Raw genomic sequence first — 25,393 nt, forward strand, 5'->3', positions numbered from 1 at the left:
TCCAGAAAATGAATACTTATGTCTGCAAAAACCTGTACTCACATGTTCATAGAAGAATTGCTCATAATTGCCCTGAACTGGAAATTGATATGTCCATCAGGTGGCAAATAGATAAACAACATGTGGTATATCCATACAGTGGGATACTACTAAGCATAAAAAAGGTAGGACTACTGATGCATGCAGCAATATGATGAATCTTAGAAACATTGTGCCAAGTGAAAGAAGAAACAAGACAAAAATGACTATGTAATGTAATGTCTAATTCCCTTTATATGAAACTTCTTTTAAAAAAAAGATAGGACTTCCTAGGTGGCACAGTGGTTAAGAATCCACCTGCCAATGCAGGGGACACGGGTTTGATCTGTGCTCCAGGAAGATTCCACAACTATTGAGCCTGTGATCTAGAGCCCGTGAGCCACAACTATTGAGCCCATGTGCTGCAGCTGCTGAAGGCCTCAAGCCTAGAGCCCATACGTCTCAACAAGAGAAGCCACCGCAATGAGGAGCCCAAACACCACAACGAAGAGTAGCCCCCACTTGATGCAACTAGAGAAAGCCCGTGTGCAGCAACAAAGACCCAACACAGCCAGTAAACAAATAAATAAATTTATTTTAAAGAAAAAAGATAGACAAAGCAGATCAGTGGTTTCCTGGGGCTGAGAGGAAGTGATTGAATGCAGACTGGGCACAGGGAACTTTTTTGGGTGTCAGAAGTGTTTTAAACTGGATTGTGGTGGTGGTTGCACAACTATATACTTACTGAAAACCACTGAACTTAAATAGTGGGTGAATTATACTTTAATAAAGCTGTTTTTTAAAATGCAAGCCTGTAATTATTCCATAACACTTAGGATTTTTTGGTCTTATTCTGCCACCACCCCTTTAAAAAAAAAAGGCAATGTATTAGTATAAAAATATAACGGGACTTTCTGGCAGTCCAGTGGTTAAGACTTCACGCTCCCAGTGGAAGGGGCACAGATTTGATCTCTGATTGGGGAACTAGGGTCCTGCATGCTGCAAAAAAAATATTTTTTTTTAAATCAAAGAACACTAGAGTACAAAAATAGGTGCCCTGGAAATTAAGTGGAGTTTCTGAACAATTGAAAAAGCAGATAGGATCAGTTTGAAGAAGCAAACCAACGTCATGGGAAATGACCACACAGGCTTCAAGCTTGGAAGCATCGGATACCAATAATGACCTCAGCACTCTGCCCCCTGCTTTGTACTAAGCAGCAAGCACAAAGGGGTCTGCTTGGATCAAGCAGTGAATGTGGACCCTTGGGTCGGTTAAAGAAGGCGTTACCTTAGATAGCTTGTAATACCTAGGAAGAATTGTGTTTTTCTAAATTATGCCTTAAAATAAATATGATTGATTCTCAGAGAGATACATAAGGATATTGCATCCTAAAAACAAAACAAAACTCAACTGGGTTGATTGAATGGCAGAATAAATACTGCTGGAGAGCATATTAATGTACTGAAAGATCTAGTGAAGGATTTCTTCTAAAATGAAGCACAAGGATAAACATGGAAAATAGAAGTTTTGACATGTTGGATAGATACAGAATCCAATGTTTTTCTAATTATTTTAGAAGAGAGTAGAGAGGTGGAACTCCTTTTAGAGCAACAGTTTAGAGTGATTTCCGAGAACTAGAGTGAAACAGGTAGATACCTTTAAATAACTGGGGTGACTATACTTAACTCAGTTTTCAAAAGCCCCCACCTAGACACATAAGGAAGAAATGTCCTAATGCCAAAGAGAAAGTCCTAAAAGTGTCCAAACCTGGTAATGCTATGAATGAAATGGATTCATCTGACAGAATCAGTCTCACATTACATTTCAGAAATCTCAGTTCTCTAAGGGTAAGTTGTATATCACAGGAAGTCCAAACCAATTCTTTACCTGGAGACAAATATGCCTTGATTTCATCAGAGATAACCACAACATTATTCATAACCTTTCATTATTCTATGGAAGCAGCTACCTTGTGTCCCAGAAAGATCCTTGCCATCAAAGAGCTTACATTTAATAAATAACAAATACATTATACATCAAAAGGTGATGAGTTCTATGGTGAACTCATAGATATCTAACAGGATAAAAGGGATCAGGAGTGTATTGATGAGGGGAGGAGTCAGGTACAATTATAAACAGGATGATCAAGGTGTAGGCCTTATTGAAAAGGTGACATTTAAGCAAAGACTTAAAGGAGGTGAGGAGATATTCAAATATCTGTAAAAAGAAAGGATAGCCATGCAAAAGCTTTGAGAGACAGTAATGTATCTGCTTGATTTGGGGAATAGCAAAGAGGTTTGTGTGACCACAAGTGAATAAATGAGGAGGAAGGTACTAGAAGATGAAGTCAGATCATGGGGCCAGATCATAGAGGTACTTCTGAGCTATTATAAGGATCTCTGGGGACAATGGCAGGGTTTGGATTAGATTTGATTATAGGAAAGAAATGATCCGAACTTTGTTGTTTGTATACATTTTATTTATTTATTTATTTATTTATTTATTTATTTATTTATTGGCTGTGTTGGGTCTTTGTTGCTGCACATGGGCTTTCTGTAGTTGCAGCAAGCAGGGGCCACTTTTCATTGTGGTGCTCAGGCTCCTCATTGCTGTGGCATCTCTTGTGAAGCATGGGCTGTAGGCACATGGGCGTCAGTAGTTGCAGCACATGGGCTCAATAGTTGTAGCTCATGTGCTCTAGAGCGCAGGCTCAATAGTTGTGGCGCACAGACTTAGTTGCTCCGTAGCATGTGGGATCTTCCTAGAACAGGGATTGAACCCGTGTCCCCTGCATTGGCAGGCAGATTCTTAACCATTGTGCCACCTAGGAAGTCCCAACTTGGTTGTTTTTGTCCATAGGTAGTATGTACTGTGGGCATTTCGTGATCCATCATGAGATATTTTCTATCTTTTCACACTACTATAATTAGATAGTTTCCAGATACCCTTCATTTTCCTCAGTCTCTGTTGCTGTTCATCTCCTCCTATACCAGTTTTTCTATCAATTTGGTTTTTGGTTTTGTTTTGTTTTGTTGGGGTTTTTTGTTTGTTTGTTTTATTTAGGCCAAGCTACGCAGCTTGCGGGATCTCAGTTTCCCAACCAGGGACTGAAGCTGGCCATGGCAGTGAAAGCCCAGAATCCTAACCATTAGGCCACGAGGGAACTCCCCAATTCAATTTTTTAATTGAAAGTGGTAGAGGTTAGATTAACTTAAGCAAAAAAGAAATTTATTGAAAAGAAGAATTAAATAACCTGACCTCCAGAAGTTCAGGAACCAAGGTATTCCTGTGTAGCTGACAAAATTGACATTGGAATGACTCCGTTACAATCATTAGGTCACTTCTCTGAAGATTTCCATTTCTAGTAGTTTTGCGTAGTTCCAGTCACATACCTGTTTCTTAGGCCTTAGGACTAGAGGAAGAACTGGAACATCTTCAAAGACTGTCTCATCACTTTTTTTTTTTTTAATTTATTTCTTTATTGGCTGTGTTGAGTCTTCATTGCTGTGTGCAGGCTTCCTCTAGTTGCAGCGAGTGGGGACTACTCTTTGTTGTGGTGCACGGGCTTCTCATTGCAGCAGCTTCTCTTGTTGTGGAGCATGGGCTCTAGGCACATGGGCTTCAGTAGTTGTAGCACTCAGGCTCAGTAGTTGTGGCTCACGGGCTCGAGAGCACAGGCTCAGTAGTTGTGGCTCGTGGTCTTAGTTGCTCTAAGGCATGTGGGATCTTCCCGGACCATGTCCCCTGCATTGGCAGGCAGATTCTTAACCATTGCGCCACCAGGGAAGTCCCTTTCCCATCACTTTTGAGAATTTATCCTATATATATGTTTATTGTCTGTGAAATAACATACAAGATTTTTCATTTCAACATTCTGTTTGTAATAGCAACGTCTACCAGTATCTTAAGTGAATGGAAGTAAGATGTAGACAGTGGGTATGGCATCAAATTTTTAAAAACAAGTGGTTAATAAATACATATTTATTGTTTTGAAGACTTTACCTTGACCATTTTCACTTATCCAATCTTTATGCGCCATTTGTGTACACTTGACAAACTTTGAGATATAACCTAGAATGTTTATTAGATGTTACCATGTATCCTAGTATTAAGTTAGCTTAGCATCAATGTACATCACATTCTTTGCGTGTGAGGAATTGGCCTTATCAGATGGTGAGGTAGAATGGTTATATTGTTCTGCTACAAAACAGGTTCTAGATTTTAGGTGACTGACTTTTTTTCCCTCTATAGCTCAACAGAGCATTCCAAGAGGAGGACTCTCCAGCTACTTTTTATTGCATCAGTATGCAGTGGTTTAGAGAATGGGAAAGTTTTGTAAAGGGTAAAGATGGAGGTAAGTGTTTCACTGAAAGAAGAAATTCTTTGCAGATTTTTTGTTTATTTGACAAATGTTTTTTAAATATCTATATGCACTTGGGATTATACTACTGAACAAGAGAGAAAAAGATCCCTGTCCTCAGAGATCGTACATTCTAGTTTATATTTTGGTTATTTTTAATTTTTTAAAAACTTTCATGAATTATAGCATATCCATAGCAAATATAAAGTAACTGAATAAAAATTAGTCTGTGATCTTAGCAATTCTTTTTTTTTCTTTTTTCTTCTTTTTTTTTTTTTTGTTTTGGCACACGGGCTTAGTTGCTCGGTGGCATGTGGGATCTTCCTGGAGCAGGGATCAAACCCTTGTCCTCTGTATTGGCAGGCAGATTCTTAACCACTTCGCCACCTGGGAAGCCCCTTAAAATTTCCTTAGCAATTCTTTTTTTTTTTTTTAAGTCTGTGATGTTAATACTGAAAATTTTTTAAAAAATCCTTCCAACAATAAGATTGATTAAATTATGGTTTATCCATTACAGTGGGATACTATGTGGACTTTAAAAATTATTTGTGTAAACTGTTTAATAATTTAAAAATAAGATGTTCTTGATATATGAAGAAGTTATAATACAGTATGCATAGTTGGAACTTTTTTTTTTTAATTTTTTTAACCTTTTGTTTAAAAAAAAAAAAAGCAAACACATAAAAAGGCAAAAAGACCACAAAGATATTAAAACAGTTTGCCTATCTTTCTGTAGTGGGATAACAGCATTTGTTTCTTGTGCCTTTTTTTTTTTTTTTAACAGTTTTTGATAATGAACATGAACTGTACTTTTAATTTAAGGGAATAAACAAGGTTAGGATTGTTTGTTGTAGTCCCGTGGTTAGGATTCCATGCTTTCACTGCCAAGGGCCCAGGTTCAGTCCCCGGTCAGGGAACTAAGATTCTGTAAGCTGCCTGGCACAGCCAAAGCAAAAAAAAAAAAAAGGATGCATTTTAACATTTCATTTTATAATGCTTTTATTTTTAATTTAATGACAGTCTGAAGCCAAGAATTGCATTTCTTTTTAAATTACAAAGGAATTGTTCTCTTATAGCATTAAAAGTGCATTTTAACCTGTAATCCCCAAATGGATAGTTAGGAAATCATTTTTATTATATTTTGGATGGTATTGAGAGAACTTCTCTCACCTTTTTTCCTGGTTCGGTTTTGGGGGAATTAAGACCCAAAAAGGAAGAAGCTCAGAAGAAGACAGTTAAGAACTGACTATAATAATCTGACTAAAAAATAATCTGATTATACAGTTATATCCTTCATTAGTTCAGGCACAGAAATATGCAGTTCTTTGATGCATTTATACATTTTGATTATTTGTTTTTCCTTTTGACTTAGATCCTCCAGGTCCTATTGATAACACTAAAATTGCAGTCACCAAATGTGGCAGTGTGATACTCAGGCAAGGTGAGTTTGACTAATACTATTAAGCCTTTACTTGTTAGTGATTTGTCACACTGTAAAGAATATGTCATCACTAGTCATCTATACCACCTTTATATCCAGCTCAATGATGTAATTCATATATGAAGTAGGACAAATAGTGGGAAAATTGCCAATATTTAATTTTTATCTGAAGAAAGATTTTAAGGCTGTTAATAGGAGGCAGGAAAAAGGATCTCTAACTTTTTAAGGCAGACCATAAAGTTGCAGCTTGTAACAGTATGGGCTGGTAATCTGAAGATCTATATTCCAAAAGTTCTCAATTATTCCTATAGTATTCATGCTGGGGGTACATTATGAAAGCTTTTGCAATATGAATATGTAGATTTGTAAATACTGTTCTTTCTCTATATACTTAATTTTAGGAGCAGATTCTGGTCAGATTTCTGAAGAAACCTGGAATTTTCTGCAGTCTATATATGGTGGAGGGCCTGAAGTTATCCTACGACCTCCAGTTGTTCATGTTGATCCTGATGTAGTACAAGCAGAAGAAAAAATTGAAGTAGAAACTCGGTCTTTGTAATTTTGAAGATATAGAGAGTTCTGATGAGAAATCATTTTCACTTCCCCTGACATATTCCCATGCAAAAACATTCCTAAAAGCATGTTTATTTTCTTGATTTTTAATATTTTATCTTTTATTCCTTGTTACTGGGCATTATGGAAGAATGTGTTAAAATGTATAATATTCTACAGGTTGGTATATTTAATGCTAGATAACTTATAAAGTCTTTGGGTGTAATATTTTTGAAAGAGAAGGGATAATTGTGATCATTTGGTAATCAGTAGGTTATCTTTGATCTTTATACTACATGTAAATCCATAGTATCCTTTGTAGCTTTGTAAATACTTTTGCTTTGAAAACTTTTTCATTACCCTAAACCACCATAATTCTGACCAATCTTTTCAGTTCTCCAAAAACCTGATTTAATTGTATAGTTTCGACATGGCTTCATATAATAAAGAGCCTATTTTAAATTGAGAGTCGTAGTCAGAAAAATGTTGTTAATCTCCTAAAGCTCAGGAAACTGTTAGGATGTCACTTCTTTTGCACTGCAGCATATAAAGTAGCTTATTAATATTTACAAAATGTCTTTTTGAATGTATCAATGATGTATTTAGCCTGAGTGGAATTTGTGTCAACAGATATTAGTAATTTATTGCCTCTTATACTGTAAAATGTTAAATTTTAGTTCCTATAACTCTGAATAGTATTCAACCATTAATATCAGTAAAAAACTTAGGGTTAGTTTTAGGGCACTTTTTATTTTGAGAGCATGAAGTATAGAATGTGTCAATGAGATTGCTGATAAAGCTGAAGCCTCTTGCAAAATGATTTTTTAAACGAAATGCATAAAGTCCTTTTGAATAATATAGTATGCACTGCTAATTTGCTTGATTATGTGATGTCAAAAGTTTAACTATATTCCAAATACAAAAACAAACTGGATTACTTTGAGAATGTTGAATAGCATTCACAATGGCTTCGTTTTGGTTTGGGGCAGCTGCCACAAGCTAAAACAGTGTTATTAAAATTAGTTCAATAAAAATGGTTTAAAAATGTATAATTTGGATGTTGCTTTTATTTGGACAGATATTAAGGGTGAAAGGTATAAAGTTTGTTGATGTCTTGTTATTTCTTAATTAGAAGTATGCGAAATAAGAAGTCATTTGGTATAGTATTTAAAGTTTTGGTATTTAATGAAATGAAATAATCAGCCATTAGAATCTATTTGAATTTTTTAAAAAATATGTAGTTTTTAAGTTTTCTTCTTTCTCATGATTATGCTGTGATCCTCTTCAAGGAGGGAAAGATACTACTGATCTGTCTTGAATCACCAGAGAGCAGTGTAATGCCTGGCATTTAGGAAATAATCAAAACAGATTTGTTTTTAATAGTGCATGCCATTTATTACATATTTACCAAAGTCACACTACTTACATTTAATCCTGATTACAACCCTATGACTTAGGTCAGGTGGCTTGCCCAAAGTCATACAGCAAAGAAGTAGCACGTATGGGACTCCAACAAAAGTCATTATAACTTTATACCACTGTTCTTATTCACCATGATATATTATCTCCCACTGAATTGTTTTAAAACAGATTGTGGTATTAGTATTAGATTCATTAATAGCACTTGTTATTGGGACATGTAATATGGTAAAGAATACTGGTCTCAGACTTCCCTGGTGGTCCAGTGGTTAAGACTCCGTGCTTCCACTGCAAGGGGCATGGGTTCAATCCCTGGTCAGGCAAGTTCCACATACTGTGTGGGGCAGCCAAAAAAAAAAAAAAAGAATACTGGTCTCTAAGAGTTAATGTAATTTGTTTTACATTATAATCATCAAAATACCTAACAAAACAATATGTAAAGGGTTAGCAGTCCCACAGACTCTCAGCTGAAAGTTGGCGTATGTGTTAACAGGTATCAAATAAAAGATGGTTTCTCTGAGGACAATTTTCTTGGAAATACTTAAACTGAAAAATAGGAAGATTGCAGTTAAGTGATAAGGAGAGCCTACAGTATTTTAAGAATACTACATTGATTTTTAACATGAAGGTGATTAGTTTTTGGACTCGGGTCAGTTTGCTTTTGTTCAAATCCGAGTAGATAAGTCATCTTGCAGCTATGAACTGGAACAGCAGTTAAAGTTCTCTGATCTCCAGTTTTTTTCACCTCTTAAATGAGAATGTTTCAGGTTGGGTTTTCCAGGAAGCAGACACTGAGATGGAGTTAGAAGCGCAAATGATTTCTTGGGGAGTAACATCAGTGAAAGAAAATGGAAGGAAGCAGGACTGAGCAGAAGGAGTTATCAGACCATCATGCTGACCTGACAGAGTTTCTGTCAGCTCTGTGGAAAGATGTGGAACTAAGATTGTCTATTAGAGGAGTCTTGCATTGGGCAGAAATGGCTAGGCTCTTGTACTGTCACTGACTAGTGGCTACCTGGAAAAGAGAGTGACCTCAAATTGACGCTGGAGGGACTAACAGCAAAATACTATCAGCCGAGCACTCTCCTTTCATCTGGGTAGTGAGTGCTTTCTTGAAGAGTGGTCTGAAAATCTGTGCCTCTGCCATACTTGATCATAAGATTATGATAGTTACGTGTATCAGTATATATATATTATACTTAACATAATTTGGCACTTGATGATGTAACCCCTTAGTCTCTTTCTCCTTTTCAAAATGTGTAACTTAAGGACACGTCTATGTAAGAGGGCTACCAAAAATATTTAATCTTAATCTCGGACTTCCCCGGTGGCACAGTGGTTAAGAATCTGCCTGCCAGTGCAGGGGACACGGGTTCAGTCTCTAGTCTGGGAATATCCCACATGCCATGAAGCAACTAAGCCCATGTGCCACAACTACTGAGCCTGCACTCTAGAGCCCATGAGACACAACTATTGAGCCCATGTGCCATAACTACTAAAGCCTGCGTGCCTAGAGTCTGTGCTCCGAAACAAGAGAAGCCACCTCAATGAGAAGCCCACAGACTGCAATGAAGAGTAGCCCACGCTCACCATACACAACTAGAGAAAGCCTGCACAGCAGCTAAGAACCAACACAGCCAGTAAATTAATTAATTAATTAATCTGAATCTTATGAAGGAAGGAATCAAGATAATTGTTTTAAAAAGGCACATTATACAAAACAGCTTTCCTGGACTCTTCAAAAAATTAGTGTTATCAAAAATAAACAAATGGGACCTAATGAAAGTTAAAAGCTTTTGCACAGCAAAGGAAACCATAAACAAGATGGAAAGACAACCCTCAGAATGGGAGAAAATATTTGTAAATGAAGCAACTGACAAAGGATTAATCTCCAAAATATATAAGCAGCTCATGCAGCTCAGTATCAAAAAACAAAACAAAACAATCCAATCCAAAAATGGGCAGAAGACGTAAGTAGACATTTCTCCAAAGAAGACATACAGATGGCCAACAAACACATGAAAACTCAAGTGTGACTAATCATTTGAGAAATTCAAATCACAATCACAGTGAGGTATCACCTCACACTGTCCAGAATGATCACCATCAAAAAATCTAAAAACAATAAATGCTGGAGAGGGTGTGCAGAAAAGAGAACCCTCCTGCACTGTTTATGGGAATGTAAATTGATACAGCCACTATGGAGAACAGTATGGCGATACCTTAAAAAACTAAACAGACTACCATATGACCCAGCAATCCCACTACTGGGCATATACCCTGAGAAAACCATAATTCAAAAAGATATACGTGGACTTCCTAGGTGGCGCAGTGGTTAAGAATCCGCCTGCCAATGCAGGGGAAAATGGGTTCGAGCCCTGTTCTGGGAAGATTCCACATGTCACAGAGCAACAAAGCCCATGTGCCACAACTATTGAGCCTGTGCTCTAGAGTCCGTGAGCCACAACTATTGAGCCCATGTGCCGCAACTGTTGAAGCCCTAGAGCCTGTGCTCTGCAACAAGAGAAGCCACCACAGTGAGGAGCCTGTGCATCACAATGAAGAGTAGCCCCTGCTCGTCCCAACTAGAAAAAGCCTGTGTGCAGCAACGAAGACCCAACACAGCCAATAAATAAATTAAATTAATTAATTAAAAAAAAGATACATGTACCACAGAATTCATTGCAGTACTATTTACAATAGCCAGGATATGGAAGCAACCTAAATGTCCATCAGCAGATGAATGGATAAAGAAGATATGGTACATATATACAATGGAATATTACTCAGCCATAAAAAGGAATGAAATTGAGTTATTTGCAGTGAGGTGGATGGACCTAGAGTCTGTCATACAGAGTGAAGTAAGTCAGAAAGAGAAAAACAAATACCATATGCTAACCCATATACAGGGAATCTAGAAAAATGGTACTGATGAACCTAGTGGCAAGGCAGGAATAAAGACACAGATGTAGAGAATGGACTTGAGGACACAGCGGGGTGGGGTGGATGGGGAGGCTGGGACAAAGTGAGAGAGTAGCACTGACATATATACACTACCAAATGTAAAATAGATGGCTAGTGGGAAGCTGCTGCATGGCACAGGGAGATCAGCTTGGTACTTTGTGATGGCCTAAAGGGGTGGGATAAGGAGGGTGGGAGGGAGACTTAAGAGGGAGGGGATATGGGGATATATGTATACATATTGCTGATTCACTTTGTTGTATAGCAGTTATACTCCAATAAAGATGTGAAAAATAATATATAGCAAAATAAAGTAAAAAAATTAGTGTTATGAAAGAAAAAAAAGACTGATGAGGATTGAGAGACCATTATAACAAAATGCAATGTGTGATCCTTGATTGGATTCTGGATTGGGGAAATAATTTCTAAGGAGTGATATTGGGACAGTTGGAGAAATTTGGATAGGGAGTATGTATTAGATGATAGTAATACATCAATGTTAAATTTCTTGAGTGTGATAACTACTGTAGTAATGTGAGGGAATGACCTTGGTAGGAAATACATGGTAAAGTTTTTAGGGTTGAAGTCATGCTATATGAAATAAACATGTGAGAGATAAGGCAGGGAGAGAGAGTGCAAAGAGGTGGTGTTAATAATTGGTGAATCAAATCAAAACCACAGGGACTTCCTAGGTGGTGCAGTGGTTAAGAATCCGCCTGCCAATGCAGGGATCATGGGTTCAATGCCTGCTCTGAGAAGATCCCACATGCCATGGAGCAACTAAGCCCGTGCGCCACAGCTATTGAGCCTGTGCTCTAGAGCCTGTGAGCCACTATTGAGCCCACATGCCACAATTACTGAAGCCAACGCGCCTAGAGCCTGGGACACCACCACAATGAGGAGCCCGTGCACCACAATGAAGAGTAGCCCCCGCTCACCCCAACTAGAGAAAGCCTGTGTGCAGCCATGAAGACCCAACACAGTCAGTAAATAAATACATTTATTTTAAAAAAATCAAAATCACAATGATGTATCACCTCACACCTGTCACAACGGCTGTCATCAAAAAGAATACAAATAACAGATGTTGGCCAGGATATGCAGAAAAAGAAACCCTAGTACTTGGTGGGAATGTAAATTGGTGCAGCCACTATGGAAAACAGTACGGAGGTTTCTCAAAAAAATGAAAATAGAACTACTATATGACCTAGCAATTCCATTCCTGGATATATATCTGAAAAATACAAAAACACAAATTCAAAAAGATACATGCACCCCAGTGTTCATAACAGCATTATTCATAATTGCCAGCAGATGGAATCTACCTAAGTGGCCATCCACAGATGAATGAATAAACAAACAAGATGTGACGTGTGTGTGTGTGTGTGTGTGTGTGTGTGTGTGTGTGTGTGTGTGTAACGGAATACTACTCAGCCATAAAAAGAATGAAATATTGCCATTTGCAGCAACATTGATGAACATAGAGGGTATTAGGCTAAGTGAAATAAGAGAAAGACAAATACTATATACCACTTATATGTGGAATCTAAAAAATACAAAAAACTAGTGAATATAACAAAAGAGAAGTCAACTCAGATACAGAGAACAAACTAGTAGTTACCAATGGGTAGAGGGAAGGGGGGAGGGGCAGTACAAGGGGAAAGGATTAAGAGATGCAGACTATTAGGTATAAAATAAGCTACAAGGGTATATTGTACAGCATAGGGAATATAGTCAATATGTTATAATAACTATACATGGAGTATAACCTTTAAAAATTGTGAATCACTACATTGTACATATAATGTTATACATCAACTATACTTTGATTTTACAAAAGGTAAAGTAAAAAAATTTGGTGAATATAGAGTTTCACCCTAGTCTTGTAACTTACATAGATTTGAAATTCTTCAAAATAAAAAGGGAATTTCCTGGCAGTCCAGTGGTTAGGACTCCACACTTCCACCGCAGGGTGCATGGGTTCGATCCTTGGTCAGGGAACTAAGATCCTGCATACCGTGCAGCTAAAAAAAAAAAAAAAAGTTGGGTGTCAAAAAGCAGCTGTTACCGACCCTACCCCCCAAGTTTAAAACATTTAATCCCTCTTGATCCTGACAGTGACTCCATTGCTCAGAATGGTTATAATTCTGTACTGCAAGATTATGGATTTATGGATTTGAGCTAATTACAAAGAATATACTCCAGTACTCATATATTCTGAACAATTACTAAACTACTTCCAGTTTTAAAATGTAGTTTAAGAAGGTATAGAATTTCAGAACCATTTAGAATCACTGAACTTAAAAAGTGAAGATGGGAAGACTAACAATATCTATATACCTTTACATGGTAGTCCTAAAATATTTATGTTTGCATCAATTTAGCTCACAGAGCTTAGTAACATCTTTAGGGATCCTTTGTCATTTCCTCGGGATAACATATTACCACACCAGCTCTTCCAACCCTTGCCTTTCCCTTGGCTACAGTAAATAATCTTACCCCTCTTTTCTTAAGATTGAGGAGGCATAAGTGCTTTTGTCTTCCTTCTCTTGCCACCTCTTAATATTTGGCATCTTCTCTCTTTCTGCATTAGAGAAAGGAAAAGTCCTTCTATTTCCCTCTCTGACTTCCTCTCTTACCCCATGAATTTATTTATTCATTCAGGGTATTTTTCATGCCCTTTCACTTCCCTCAGTACATTTTCTTTTATTAAAAATTTTTTTAAATTGAAGTATAGTTGAGGTACAACATTATGTAAGTTACAGGTGTACAATGTAGTGATTCACAATTTTTAAAGGTTATACTCCATTTATAGTTATTACAAAATACTGGCTATATTCCCTGTGTTGTAAAATATATCCTTGCAGCTTATTTTATTTTTTTATTTTTAAATTAATTTTTATTGAAGTATAGTTGCTTTACAATGTTGTTAGCCTCCACTGCAAAACAAAATGAATCAGCCATACACATACAGATAACCCCTCCCTTTTATAAATTTATTTATTTACTTATTTATTTATTTATTTATTTATGTTTTTATTGGCTGTGTTGGGTCTTCACTGCTGCACACAGGCTTTCTCTAGTTGCAGTGAGCGGGGCTACACTTCATTGTGGTGTGCAGATTCCTCACTGTGGTGGCTTCTCTTGTTGTGGAGCACGGGCTCTAGGCATGTGGGCTTCAGTAGTTGTAGCACATGGACTCAATAGTTGTGGCTCACAGGCTCTACAGTGCAGGCTCAGTAGTTGTGGTGCACGGGCTTAGTTGCTCCATGGCATGTGGGATCTTCCTGGGTCAGGGATCAAACCCATGTCCCCTGCATTAGCAGGTGGATTCTTAACCATTGCACCACCTAGGAGGTCCCTCCCCTCCCTTTTGGACTTCCCTCCCATTTAGGTTACCACAGTGCATTAGGAAGAGTTCCCTATGCTGTACTGTATGTTTCCATCAGTTTATTTTATATGCAGTATCAATAGTGTATTTGCGTCAATCCAAGTCTCCCAATTCCTCCCATCCTACCCCTTTCCACCTTGGTATCCATACATTTATTCTCTATGTCTGTGTCTCTATTTCTGCTTTGCAAATAAGATCATGTGTACCATTTTTCTAGATTCCACATATAGCTGTTATTATACGATATTTGCTTTTCTTGCTTACTTCACTCTGTATGACAAAAAATATGGAACGCTTCACAAATTTGCATGTCATCCTTGTGCAGGGGCCATGCTAATCTTCTCTGTATTGTTTCAGTTTTAGTATATGGGCTGCCAAAGCGAGCACTATCCTAGTAGCTTATTTTATACCTAATAATTTGCACCTCTTAATCCCCAACCCCTATCTTGCCCCTCCCCCCTTCCCTCTACCCACTGGTAACCACTAGTTCTCTGCTATCTGTGAGTCTGCATATCTATTTTTATATTCATTACTTTGTTGTATTTTCTAGATTCCACATGTGATATCATACAGTATTTGTCTTTCTCCGTCTAACTTATTTCACTTAACCTAATACCCTCCAAGTCCATCCCTGTTGCTGCAAATGGCAACATTTCATTCTTTTTTATGGCTGAGGTGGTAACCCATTAAGTATCCGGGCTTCCCTGAGGGTCCAGTGCTTAGGACTTTGGGCTTCCACTGTGGGGGGCATGGGTTTGATCCCTTACAAAAACTGACAACCCCCATACCCATGCCTTTCTCATCTTCTGAGATGGCCCACATTGTCTGGGAGTGTGTTTCTCTCTAAATAGATCTCTAAATAAACTTCTTAACTATCACTTTGTCTCTCACTGAATTCTTTCTGTGGTGAGACATCAAGAACCTGGGTTTCATTAAGTCCTGAAACCAGGTGTGTAATCTCAGTTGCAAGATTTTGGGTTTTGGCAGGATTTGAGTCCCGGCCACATGGGTTCAAGTCCCAATCAGGGTTTAGTCTGGGTTCAAGTCCTGGCATGTGGGTTCAAGTCCCAATCTGAGGTGCACGGTTTCAAAAGGAAGATGATCAGTTTGAAATACTTGTTACCATTTTGAAGGATTGTGATTAAGGAGATTAGGAAGAAACTGAAACCATGCACCTCAGATTGGGACTCGAACCCACGTGTCTGGGATTCGAACCCACTCCTCTGGGACTCGAACCCAGCCAAAACCCAAGGTCTTCCAGCTGACTTCACACATCTGGTTTCAGGACTTAATGAAGGTCAGCTTCTTGATATCTCATCATAGAAAGAATTCAGCAAGAGACAAAGTGATGGGTAAGAAGTGGATTTATTTAGAGAGAAACACACTCTGCAGACAGTGTGGGCCATCTCAGAAGGTGAGAAAGGCAACAGGCTATGGGGGTTGTCAGTTTTTGTAAGGGTGGGTGATTTCATAGGCTAATGAGTGGGTGGAATATTTCAGCTATTTCAGTAAGGGGCAGGGGTTTCCAGGAATCGGGCCACCGCCCACTTTTTGATCCTCGTGATCAGCCTTGGAACTATCATGGCGCCTGGAAGTTGGCTCGTCTGCCATCTTGGACCCATTTGGGCCTAATCAGTTTATATTATGTCCTCGGGCTACGTCACCAACTTTGTAAATACATATTGTCTTTTTTTTTTTTTTTTTCTGTGCTGTGTCGTTTGTGGGATGTTAGTTCCCCGACCAGGGATTAAACCCAGGCCCCTGGCAATGAGAGCTCGGAGTCCTAACCACTGAACTGCCAGTGATTTCCCTCAATATCACTTCTTTTTTTTTTTTTAATTTTTTTTTAAGTTAAAAACTATTTACTTTGGCTGTGCTGGGTCTTAGTTGCTGCATGTGGACTTCTTAGTTGTGACATTTGGACTCTTAGTTGCGACATTTGGACTCTCGGTTGCGGCAGGCATGCGGGATCTAGTACCCTGACCAGGGATCAAACCTGGGCCCCCTGCATTGAAACTGTGAAGTCTTACCTACTGGACTACCAGAGAAATCCCAACATCACTTCTTTTAAAATGATACTCGAGTATATTTTACTACCCTTAATTAAACTCTATTCTCAAGTTTCTAAGTCATTGCGGAAGGTACCTACTTACATGTCAATCACCTAAAACTTGAACAATTTGAAAAGCAATATAAATAGTCATTAGCAGTATGGGCTCCAGGGCCACTGTATCAGTTACTTTTGCTACAATGATTCTATGTAACAACCACAAAAACTCAGTACTATACAAGAACATTTATTTACTTTACAAGTCTGGGGAGTTGAGCTAATCAGGCCTTCACTTGGGCTCACTCCTCACTCACCTATCAGCAGTCAGTTGGGGGGGCAGCTAGGCAGGTCTCCGACCTTGGCTGGGCTCACTTATTTGTCTTGGGTTGGGATGATCTAGGGTGACTTCCACGGAGATAACTGGAGTAAATTGGTTCTGTTTATTATGTCCTTCAACAGACTAACCCTGGCTCGTTCTCTTGGTCATGGCAGAGGAACAAGTAGTTTTCAAGTCCCTCCATGAGTCCTATCTGCTAATATTTCCTTGACTGAAGCAAGTTGCATGGTATAACAGAATCAAGGGAGGGGGGAATACATTCTACTCCAAAAAGAAATTAATTAATTTATTGGCAGCATTGGGTCTTTGTTGCTGCACATGCGGTGAGCAGGGGCGACTTTTCATTGTGGCGCTCGGGCTCCTCACTTTGGTGGCTTCACTTGTTGCAGAGCGAGGGCTCTAGATGCACAGGCTTCAGTAGTTGTGGCACATGGGCTCAGTAATTGTGGCTCTCGGGCTCTAGAGCGCAGGCTCAGTAGTTGTGGTGCACTGGCTTAGTTGCTCTGCGGCATGTGGCATCTTCCTGGAGCAGGGGTCGAACCCGTGTCCCCTGCATTGGCAGGCGGATTCTTAGCCACTGCGCCACCTAGGAAGTCCCAAATACATTCTACTTTTAATGGTAGGAACTGCAAAGTTATATGGAAAAGATCTGGATACAGAAAGATATGAACAATTAAGGTCATTAACGCAATCAATCTACAATAGTCAAACTGCTTACACTGAATACAGGCTCTTCCATCTACTGGCTATGTGACTTTGGCAAGTTCTCTCACCTCAGTTTTCTGATCTGCAAAATGAGTATCTACCTCCTTGGGTTGTTATGAAACTAAATGCTTAAAAGATACAAAGTACACCGTAAATGCACAGCATCTCTCTCCCCAATTTTGGGTGCATATAACATGCCCTGCCAGATGCACAGTCCTACAGTGCTTTTCACATTTCATCAATGGCAGAAAACCCAGGATACCAGCCCATCCTTTTATAGGGCTCCAAATACTAAGTAGTGACTTCAATAATTCATGTCTGAGTGTGTAGGTTTGGCAAAATTATGGAGGCATAATTATTTATGATAGCAACTATTCAGGTGTAGACTTATCAGACAAACCTTTTGGGTTTAAGTTCCTTGAATTCTCTGTCTCTCACTTGTGTGAAGTTCTGCTACAGGATGAGGACACTGAAGTATGAGATTGTTCATGAACACAGCACCTAGTGTACTTCTCCAACAGTAAAGTCATGAAGATACCCAAATTGAAGATGATCTTTTGTAGGATAACAAAGAACCCCAAAATTTACTGGCTTAAAATGAGGACTGATTATTTTTCACAAGTCTCTGGGTCATCTTGTTCTTCTCCATGTGGTGTTGTTTGGAGTCACTCGTAAGGCTGCTCATTGAGCTGGTAGATTTGCTGTGCTGTTAGGTCCAAGAAGGCTTCTCACATAACCAGGGTTTTGGTGCTCTTGGCTGAGGTACTACATTTATCTCCATCAAGGCCTCTCTCTCTATAGGATCTCACCCCCCAAGGCCTCTCCATGTGGCTTCTCTCTGATCTTCCTTACTCTCAGGCAGCTACATTCCAAGAGGGTGAAAGAAAATGCTGCTGGCTTCTAAAGGGTTGAGACTGGAAGTGGCACAGTACCATTTCTGGCCATCTTCTTTTGGGAGAGAAGGACTTGAATATATAAGGACTTGAATACCAAGAAGTATAGTTCATTGGGAGACACCAATATAACAGTCTACCATGTTTGATGAACTTGGTGAAGCAAGGGGTCACAATTTGGTTGTCCCACTTTTAATGATATAAGGATTGATCAGTGGGTTCAGATAGTAAGAACTCAATCCTTTCATTGTAAAGTTGCTGATCAACTTTTCAACGAATAGTGTTATCTACTGATGATTATTGCCCGAATCAAATATTTCAATATACGTTGCAAAATGGTGATTTTTCTAATTCTAGCATTCCTTTCAAGGGACTTTTTCAAAATCTTCTTTACAATGTAAATAGCCTATGGAAAAAGAAAGTGATTCTGAATCTGTGACACGACAAATGTTGAAGCCAGTACTAACTTGGAGCCTCTGGGGTCAGTTGAGATCACTCAGTGCTTGCTCCAAAGGTTGAGTGCTACTCGGAGTTCCCCTCTCACATTCCCACACACTCTCATTCATGCAGTTCCCTCAGCTGAAAATGGTCTTTTTACTCTGCTTTGCAGTGTCATGCTGTAACTCAAATGCCAACCCTTGTAAAAAACCTTTCCGAAGTCCTGCTCTGTTCCTACAATTCTTTATTTATATCTCTATGTAGAACTTCTGCAGCTCAAAATTGTGGAAGTTACTTAACCTCTCTAAGCCTACTTTCTCATCAAAAAAAATGTGAATAGTGTCACATGTTGTGTTCTCCAGAAAGCAGACTCTTACATGATTAGTGTACATATTTCTTAGGGAATACTCTTTGGATCATCACTTGTGACAGAGAGGGAAGAAGTGGGCAAAAGGAGAAGTCAAACTGCAATGCAGTCTTAATGGTATGCAGGTTGTTCTGGAGATGGGATGCTCTATCACAACTGTCCCCAGTTGAGGTGAGAGAGCTGGGCCTTCCAACAATTTGGAGATAGATATTAGTGGTCCTGTGTTGATCAGTCATTGGATTTACCTCCTTGGGAAGTGGTGTGACATTAGGCAATGCCAGAAAGGGGCTGACAGTTGATGGCTATGGCTGTCTGTGGGCAACACACCTGGTTGCTGGGGTAGTATGTCCCTTATTCCTTAGGGGGATCTGAAAAGTACACTTCAGTGCCACCACTAATAGCATCTATCTCAGGATCACTGGAAGCTTAAAGTGGGATACAGTATAAAAAGTACATAGCATACTGCCTGGCACATAGGACTCAAGAAGAGATAATTGCTATGGTTATTATAAATTAGTATTTGGCTCTAAAAGAATATACAGCAAGGTAGGGAAACCCTGTTTTGTTAATTTTTGTGTCTCTAGCCCTAGTATAGGGCCTGGAACTAATTAGGTTCAATAAAGGCTTGTTGATGTGTCAATATAAAAACATATGACACCCTTTGTCTCCAAACAGATGTTACTTTGAGTTGAATTCTCAACTAAAACAAATATGAAAAGGCATTTCAACCATTTAATAACTTTTATTAGCAAAATAAAAGGTGGCACATATCCACTTGCCTGAAAAAAAAAAGTTTCAAAGACAAGGTAAGGGAAAGCAATGCAGCAGTACTAGACGATTGCAGAAGAGCTCCAGTTAAAATGGCTTTTACCACTGCATTTGCTATTTTTGGAATATAATCTTCAAATTATAGAGAGGGAAGGAGATTTAGCTCAGCTTTTTCACAGCTAGTAAACGGTGAGGTTGTCAACAAAATTATCAACCCAAAGTAAGTACTTATCTCCATCAATGGGTGTTTGAGCTTCTATTTTCCCGCATGCTCACTATAGTTCCTTGATACGATTTAATAGAGTATCAAACACTGATTTGTGCCAGACACAGGTTCTGTGGATACATCAACAGCAAAACTTACAAAGTCCCTGCTTTTAAGGATCTTACATTTTTGGTGGCAAAGGACAGATAAATAAGGTCTGAAAGTGATAACTGTCCTGAAGAAATGTAAGCAGGTAAAGCGGCAGTGCAAGTGTGCTCCTTGGATAGAGTGGTCTGCGAAGCTTCAGATGTCGACCTTTGAGAAGGGACCTGAAATACGCGTCGAACATCTACGAGTTAAATCTGGAGAAGTGTTCCAGCCAGAGGGAACAGCAAGCACGAAGTCCTGAACTGGATCGAGTCTGCGTGTTGCAGGAACAGAGGGAAAGGCAGAGAGGCGAGCGAGGGAGCTATGCGGTCGGAGATGAGGTGGGCACGAGCATAAACAATATATACACACAGATATTTTTCTACCTGAGACCACACTGTTAAAGAGGGAGGGTGTACAAATCTCTCAAGAGGCCACAAAGGGCAGGATGAAGACTTTCAACCGCGGCGCTCCACGGACGCCTTTCCTCCAAGGCTAGAGCCAAGTTAGACAACCGTAGGGGATGGACTGGCTCCCGCCCTCAGAATACCAACCCCTGCCCAGAGGCGGGGGCGGCTCGCGGGGGCAGACCTCCGGCCCGCCCGGCCCACCAGTGCTGCACCGGCCGCGGTTACCAGCAGGCGGTGTAGTGAGCGCGCCTGCAGCCGCCGCCGCCGCCGCCCGCCCGTACCAGCGAGGACGAGAAAGGAGGGGACCGGAAGGAGCCGCTGGTGCTGCGGGAAGTGGCAGGCACGGGAGGCGGGGACCCACCTGGAAGCGCCCCGGCGCCGCTGTCGAGCTTCCTGCGGCGGCGGCCACACGAGCCAGTGCCGTGGCGGGGGCGGAGAGCGGCCACAGCGGCGGCGCCTCCCGGAGTGGCCTGCGGCGCTCGGCCCCGCGCGAAAGGTGAGCAGGCGCTTGGGGCGCGTGGAGGGGGCCAGATGCGGGGGAGGGGGAATAGAGGAAGAGGGAACTCGGGGACGATCGGCTCTGGGACCCGGATTTGGAACCGAGTGCTGGGAGGGGGTGGGTTGGAGACGGCGACGGCGGCGGCGACGGCGGCGACGGCGAAGCCCCCACGTGGGGCGGGGGTGCGCGCGCACGTGTGCGCGGGCAAAAGGGGGGCGGGGAGGGCTCTGGGGAGGGCGACGGGCGCGCGCGCGCTCAGTAGCGGTCCACGTGACCGGCACGCAGAGAATCTGCTTCCACGTGACGGGCTGGGAGGCTGGCTGAGGCAGAAGGTGGCAGTGTCTATGCGGTGTAACTGTGGTCGTTGGAAGTTTTAGGGTTGTTTGCCGCTTTTCATCTCTGCTGGAGGGGTATGAAGAGAAATATAAGGCGGAAAAGACTCCCTGCTCTTTCTCTGTTATATACGTTCTCTTCATAAATGAAACCCTTTTTAAATGCCGAAATACTGATTTCTCTGTACCGCCATGTTGGTTCCAGAGGAAACTCGCGAGATGCTAGTGGGTTTGTATCGCGAGATCTCCCGATTCTCGCGGGACCTTGTTGGCAGAGCAGTTGTCCTGGATGGCGGAGCCTTGGGTTCCGGGGGCCTGGGACTCGCAACTCTTTCTACAAGGCAAGTTGCTAGGGAGGGGCCGGGGGCAAGTGCCTCTTGGTGCCGGGAGACGTGCTGTATCAGCTTCCTCTAGTCCTGAAGGGAATACATTGACCCAGTTGAGGCGACATGATCCTCCTCCCCACCCCCCTGCGGGCGCTCCGCCACCTGCAGAAGCGAATGCACCCCTCAGCCCGGGCTCCTTCCCCACCCCGCTCAGTGAGAGTTCCTCCCCCGTCGCGCTGGAAGTCCGGAGCAGTGCTCGCACAGACCTGACGATTCCATTGGATACCGTTCCTCTTACTTTCAGATGTTCTTGTCAGTTTTTCCCCTTGTTGCCATTTTCTAAAGAATTCCAGACTTGTTAACCATTCTGTCGCTTGTTTGTGCTGTAGTACCTTTCCCCACTGGCCCTTCTCGGACACTTAAAATAGAGCGCGTCCCGTTTCTTCTCTCTGGGCATCATTGACTCCCATTTATTTGATCATTGATAACTTCCTTATCACTCTAACTTTGTATTTTACGATAACTTTTGGCAGAATTTGGAGGGATCCTTTGTATCCCTGTCAGAATAAAACCATTCTTTAAAATTTTTTTGTACGTGCCTATTAACTCATAATTATCGACAAGTTTTTTATTTTATTTCCTCCCATAGGACTTTGATTACTGTTGTTACGAGGTTGCCATCTTTGTTGTTCAGGGATGATTGTCTTAGGTTACGTGTTTAAGGCAATAGTGGAACGTTTTAAGTCAAATTTAAAAGCAAACTTCTCTTTGTAAACTTTGATATCAAAGCTTGAGTTCACGTTTTCCTTAAATGAGTTTGACATAAGTTTAGTTTTTGTTCAACTCTAAGGTGTTTTATCAAAAATGAATTTAGAGTATACTTTTTTTTCTTATTTTTGAGCAGTCTTTGGATTTATAGTATTCGTAGTGGTAAATTAACCGCAAATTAATCAGATAGGTAATCCAGTCATAATTTTTTTAAAAGTACAAACGTGTTATTTCCCTCTACACCTAGTAGGAGAAGAATAAAGGGTAAAATGCTTCCTGTTACATTCTATCAAGTTGCTTTCCTCAGTTCTAAATCTGTGTAACCACTCTTAAGCGGTAGCTATGTATTATTCCAAATATTTTCCATGCTTTTTTTTTTAAACGAAGTAGAGGAAATAGAGGGGTGTTGTTTTAAGATACACTATCACAACATTAGCAATCAGTATAAATTTTTCTACTCGGTTGTAGTTTTATTTAGTGATATATACCTGTTTTTTGACTCATGCATACATGCTTTAAAAAAGTAAATTTTTCGTTTGTGCAGATTTTTTGGTGGTATAGTTTTGTGAAAATATATTGAGTGATAGCATAATTTTTACCCTAGAGATTTAGTATGCTGGTAGCTTTGTACAAAAATAAATTCCACGTGAAATAAGATTTAAAGAAATGTTTTATCACTCGAGTTTTATATTTTTGTTTAATAGTTGTGCTATCTATTTACATTTATATTTATATGTTTATATTTTTTGATACTTATATATTTTAAACTGTTACCCAAGTGTGTGTATCGGAGTTTCCCAGAAGTTTAAAAAGTTATCAGCTTAATTAAGTAGTTCTGACCATGCAGTTTAGTGAGTTCAACTGAAAAGTGGAAGATGTATCAATACTTAATACAAACAAACGTACACATACTCAAAAGTTAAGCAGCATTTTGTGATTGTTTTTTGTATTTTTTCCGCCAAACTACCGACAATATTATTTATCAGACCTGTCACATAAAAAAAGTGACCACTTGGCTAGTGTGATTTTCTCTTCTAATAGTTCATGTAGGAATGTTGGGGAATAAAAGTGAGTGATGTAGAGGTGTGATGTGGGAAGGAGGAAAAGGAGACATGGGAGTGTGTATAGGTTGATATAGGAATGGAATTGGAAAAGTTGCAGAGAAAAGAAAAGATGGTAGAAGATTGACAGAGCCATGGTCCAAAAATAAGCAGTTCATGATGGTGGGAGGGCGACTTGACCAGAATTTGGAATCAGTATGTGAGGCAGTTTTTTCCTCTTAAATAATTTTTTGTAAACAGGTTTCAGTCCACCCTCCAATTTGCTTGATATAACCTGTCCAAACAAACAAACAAAACCTCAGCAACTGAAGTTGATGTTTAATTGGAACTTTGTTAATTCTCTACTTAGGTATATAGCGTCTTGTTAAGTAACTTTTGTTGCGTATGTTTATTTTTTTAGAAATAGGAACTCGTGAAAATAACAATGGATTTAAAGATCACAGTTATATAATGGCCTTTGCGAAGGTGTATACAAAGTTTTGCTTGTAAGTTGGGCCTTTAGTAGTTTGCGTGTGCATCTGATCCTTGCAATAATATATGTTACTTATTTTTACAACATTTATGAATTTTTTATTAGTGGGTCTTAGGAATTACCAGACTTTTACAGACATTAAATTACCAGGTACTGGGTAGAAATATACTGAGAAAATCCAAGAAGAACAGAAATACATCTTATGTGAGTTGAGTTTTGCTTGAGTAAAACTTAACCAGCGAGTTTTATTTTCCTCTTTCTCAGTTATTACTGTCATAGAAGTGATCTGTGAGAGCTAATGAGCTGAATCAGAGGATATTAACAAAAGTGATAATAGAATGTCCTCACTTGGATTTTTTTCTTTAGATCTGACAGAATGCTAATTTCTATAGATCTGTAACTTTGTAAACTGTATTGTGTAATGCTTAAGTTACATATTAATTATATGAAGAATATACATTTTATTTCCTGGCTCTTCCTGAACCAGTGTCAGATTACCGTAAAACAGATTATAGGAAATTACTCAACCAGAAATATCAATGAAAGTACTTTGCAGGTGCTTTTAAACAATCTGCCATTTCATGTGAAAATTCAATGTCAGTTTAAGTACAAGGAATATTTGCTGAAGTCTTGATTTTTTTGTTGTTGTTTGTTTTTGTTTTGGGGGGTTTTTTTGACCTTGGCAGTGAAAGCAAGGAGTCCTAACCACTGGACCTCGAGGGAATTCCCAGTCTTTTCTTTTCTTTTCTTTTTTTTTTTTAAGGCCAAGTTTGCTTTGTAATTAGGGGACACCTGCAAGTCTTTTGATTTTTAAAGTACTATTTAATATATATATATATATTGTATGCTCTAGTGCAAATTTCTGTAGTTAATACTCTGGTAACCACTGTCACTATACTTTAAAAAACACTATGAGTGGATATTTCCTAAAGCCCTAAGTCCTGACTTCTAAAAGCATGCAAGTGTGTACTTTGCTATTTCATTTGAACTTGCCCTTCTCACTTCTTTCTTTTTGTTATTTCTCAGGTAGATAATTTTTCTCTGGTCAGAGACAAGTGAGTTGAGTAACTTTCTGTGAGGAGACTGTCAAACTATTCAGTTATTATTATTATTTTGTAATTCCAGAATATGTATGTTACAGTCAGTAATTAAACAGTTTTTGAGTGACAGTGATTTCAGTTATTTGAAACAGCAGAGATCCTGAGGCTTCGAAATAACCAAGTATAATAAGCCTATGAGCTTTATTCAGAAACTACTATTTGGAGTAAATAACATTTTGCAGCCCCAACAGGGTTGGTTATCTAATTTTTTAGCCCATAAATTAAATTTGCAAGGTTCGCCATTTGAGTTAGGCATACTGACAAATGAAATGTCATCTTATTTCAAGGCTTTTGAAGAAGAGCTGTTAAGAAGTATATGGAATTACAGAAGGATAGTGTTTTAAGGCCATTACATGGAGACATACAGTCCTC

The 25,393-nt window shown here is 39.6% G+C and overlaps 2 protein-coding genes and 1 non-coding gene across 17 annotated transcripts in view; 2 read left to right on the forward strand and 1 right to left on the reverse strand.

The window, feature by feature from the left end:
* USP33 (ubiquitin specific peptidase 33) overlaps positions 1-7,421 on the forward strand; it is a 49,834-nt gene extending 42,413 nt beyond the window's left edge. For all 7 annotated transcript variants that reach the window (XM_057715683.1, XM_057715692.1, XM_057715700.1 and 4 more), the window contains 3 exons: positions 4,271-4,373; positions 5,752-5,820; positions 6,222-7,421. In XM_057715683.1, coding sequence (XP_057571666.1) covers positions 4,271-4,373; positions 5,752-5,820; positions 6,222-6,379 — 330 coding nt within the window. In that variant the 3' untranslated portion in view covers positions 6,380-7,421. The remainder of the gene's footprint in view (positions 1-4,270; positions 4,374-5,751; positions 5,821-6,221) is intronic.
* A 7,002-nt stretch (positions 7,422-14,423) lies between these two features.
* Positions 14,424-14,530, reverse strand: LOC130842417 (U6 spliceosomal RNA). The gene has a single exon (XR_009050429.1). It is a non-coding gene; the product is annotated as a U6 spliceosomal RNA (small nuclear RNA).
* A 6,289-nt stretch (positions 14,531-20,819) lies between these two features.
* The window catches only part of ZZZ3 (zinc finger ZZ-type containing 3), a 117,887-nt gene continuing 113,313 nt past the window's right edge, over positions 20,820-25,393 (forward strand). For 8 of the 9 annotated variants that reach the window (XM_057715790.1, XM_057715724.1, XM_057715716.1 and 5 more), the window contains exon 1: positions 20,820-20,959. The gene's annotated coding sequence lies outside the window, so the exon portion shown is untranslated. Of the gene's footprint in view, positions 20,960-21,568; positions 21,636-25,393 lie in introns of those variants that run through there. The other variant, XM_057715782.1, reaches the window with a different exon arrangement.

This window comes from Hippopotamus amphibius, chromosome 1, assembly GCF_030028045.1.
Source record: "Hippopotamus amphibius kiboko isolate mHipAmp2 chromosome 1, mHipAmp2.hap2, whole genome shotgun sequence".
Classification (NCBI taxonomy): domain Eukaryota; kingdom Metazoa; phylum Chordata; class Mammalia; order Artiodactyla; family Hippopotamidae; genus Hippopotamus; species Hippopotamus amphibius.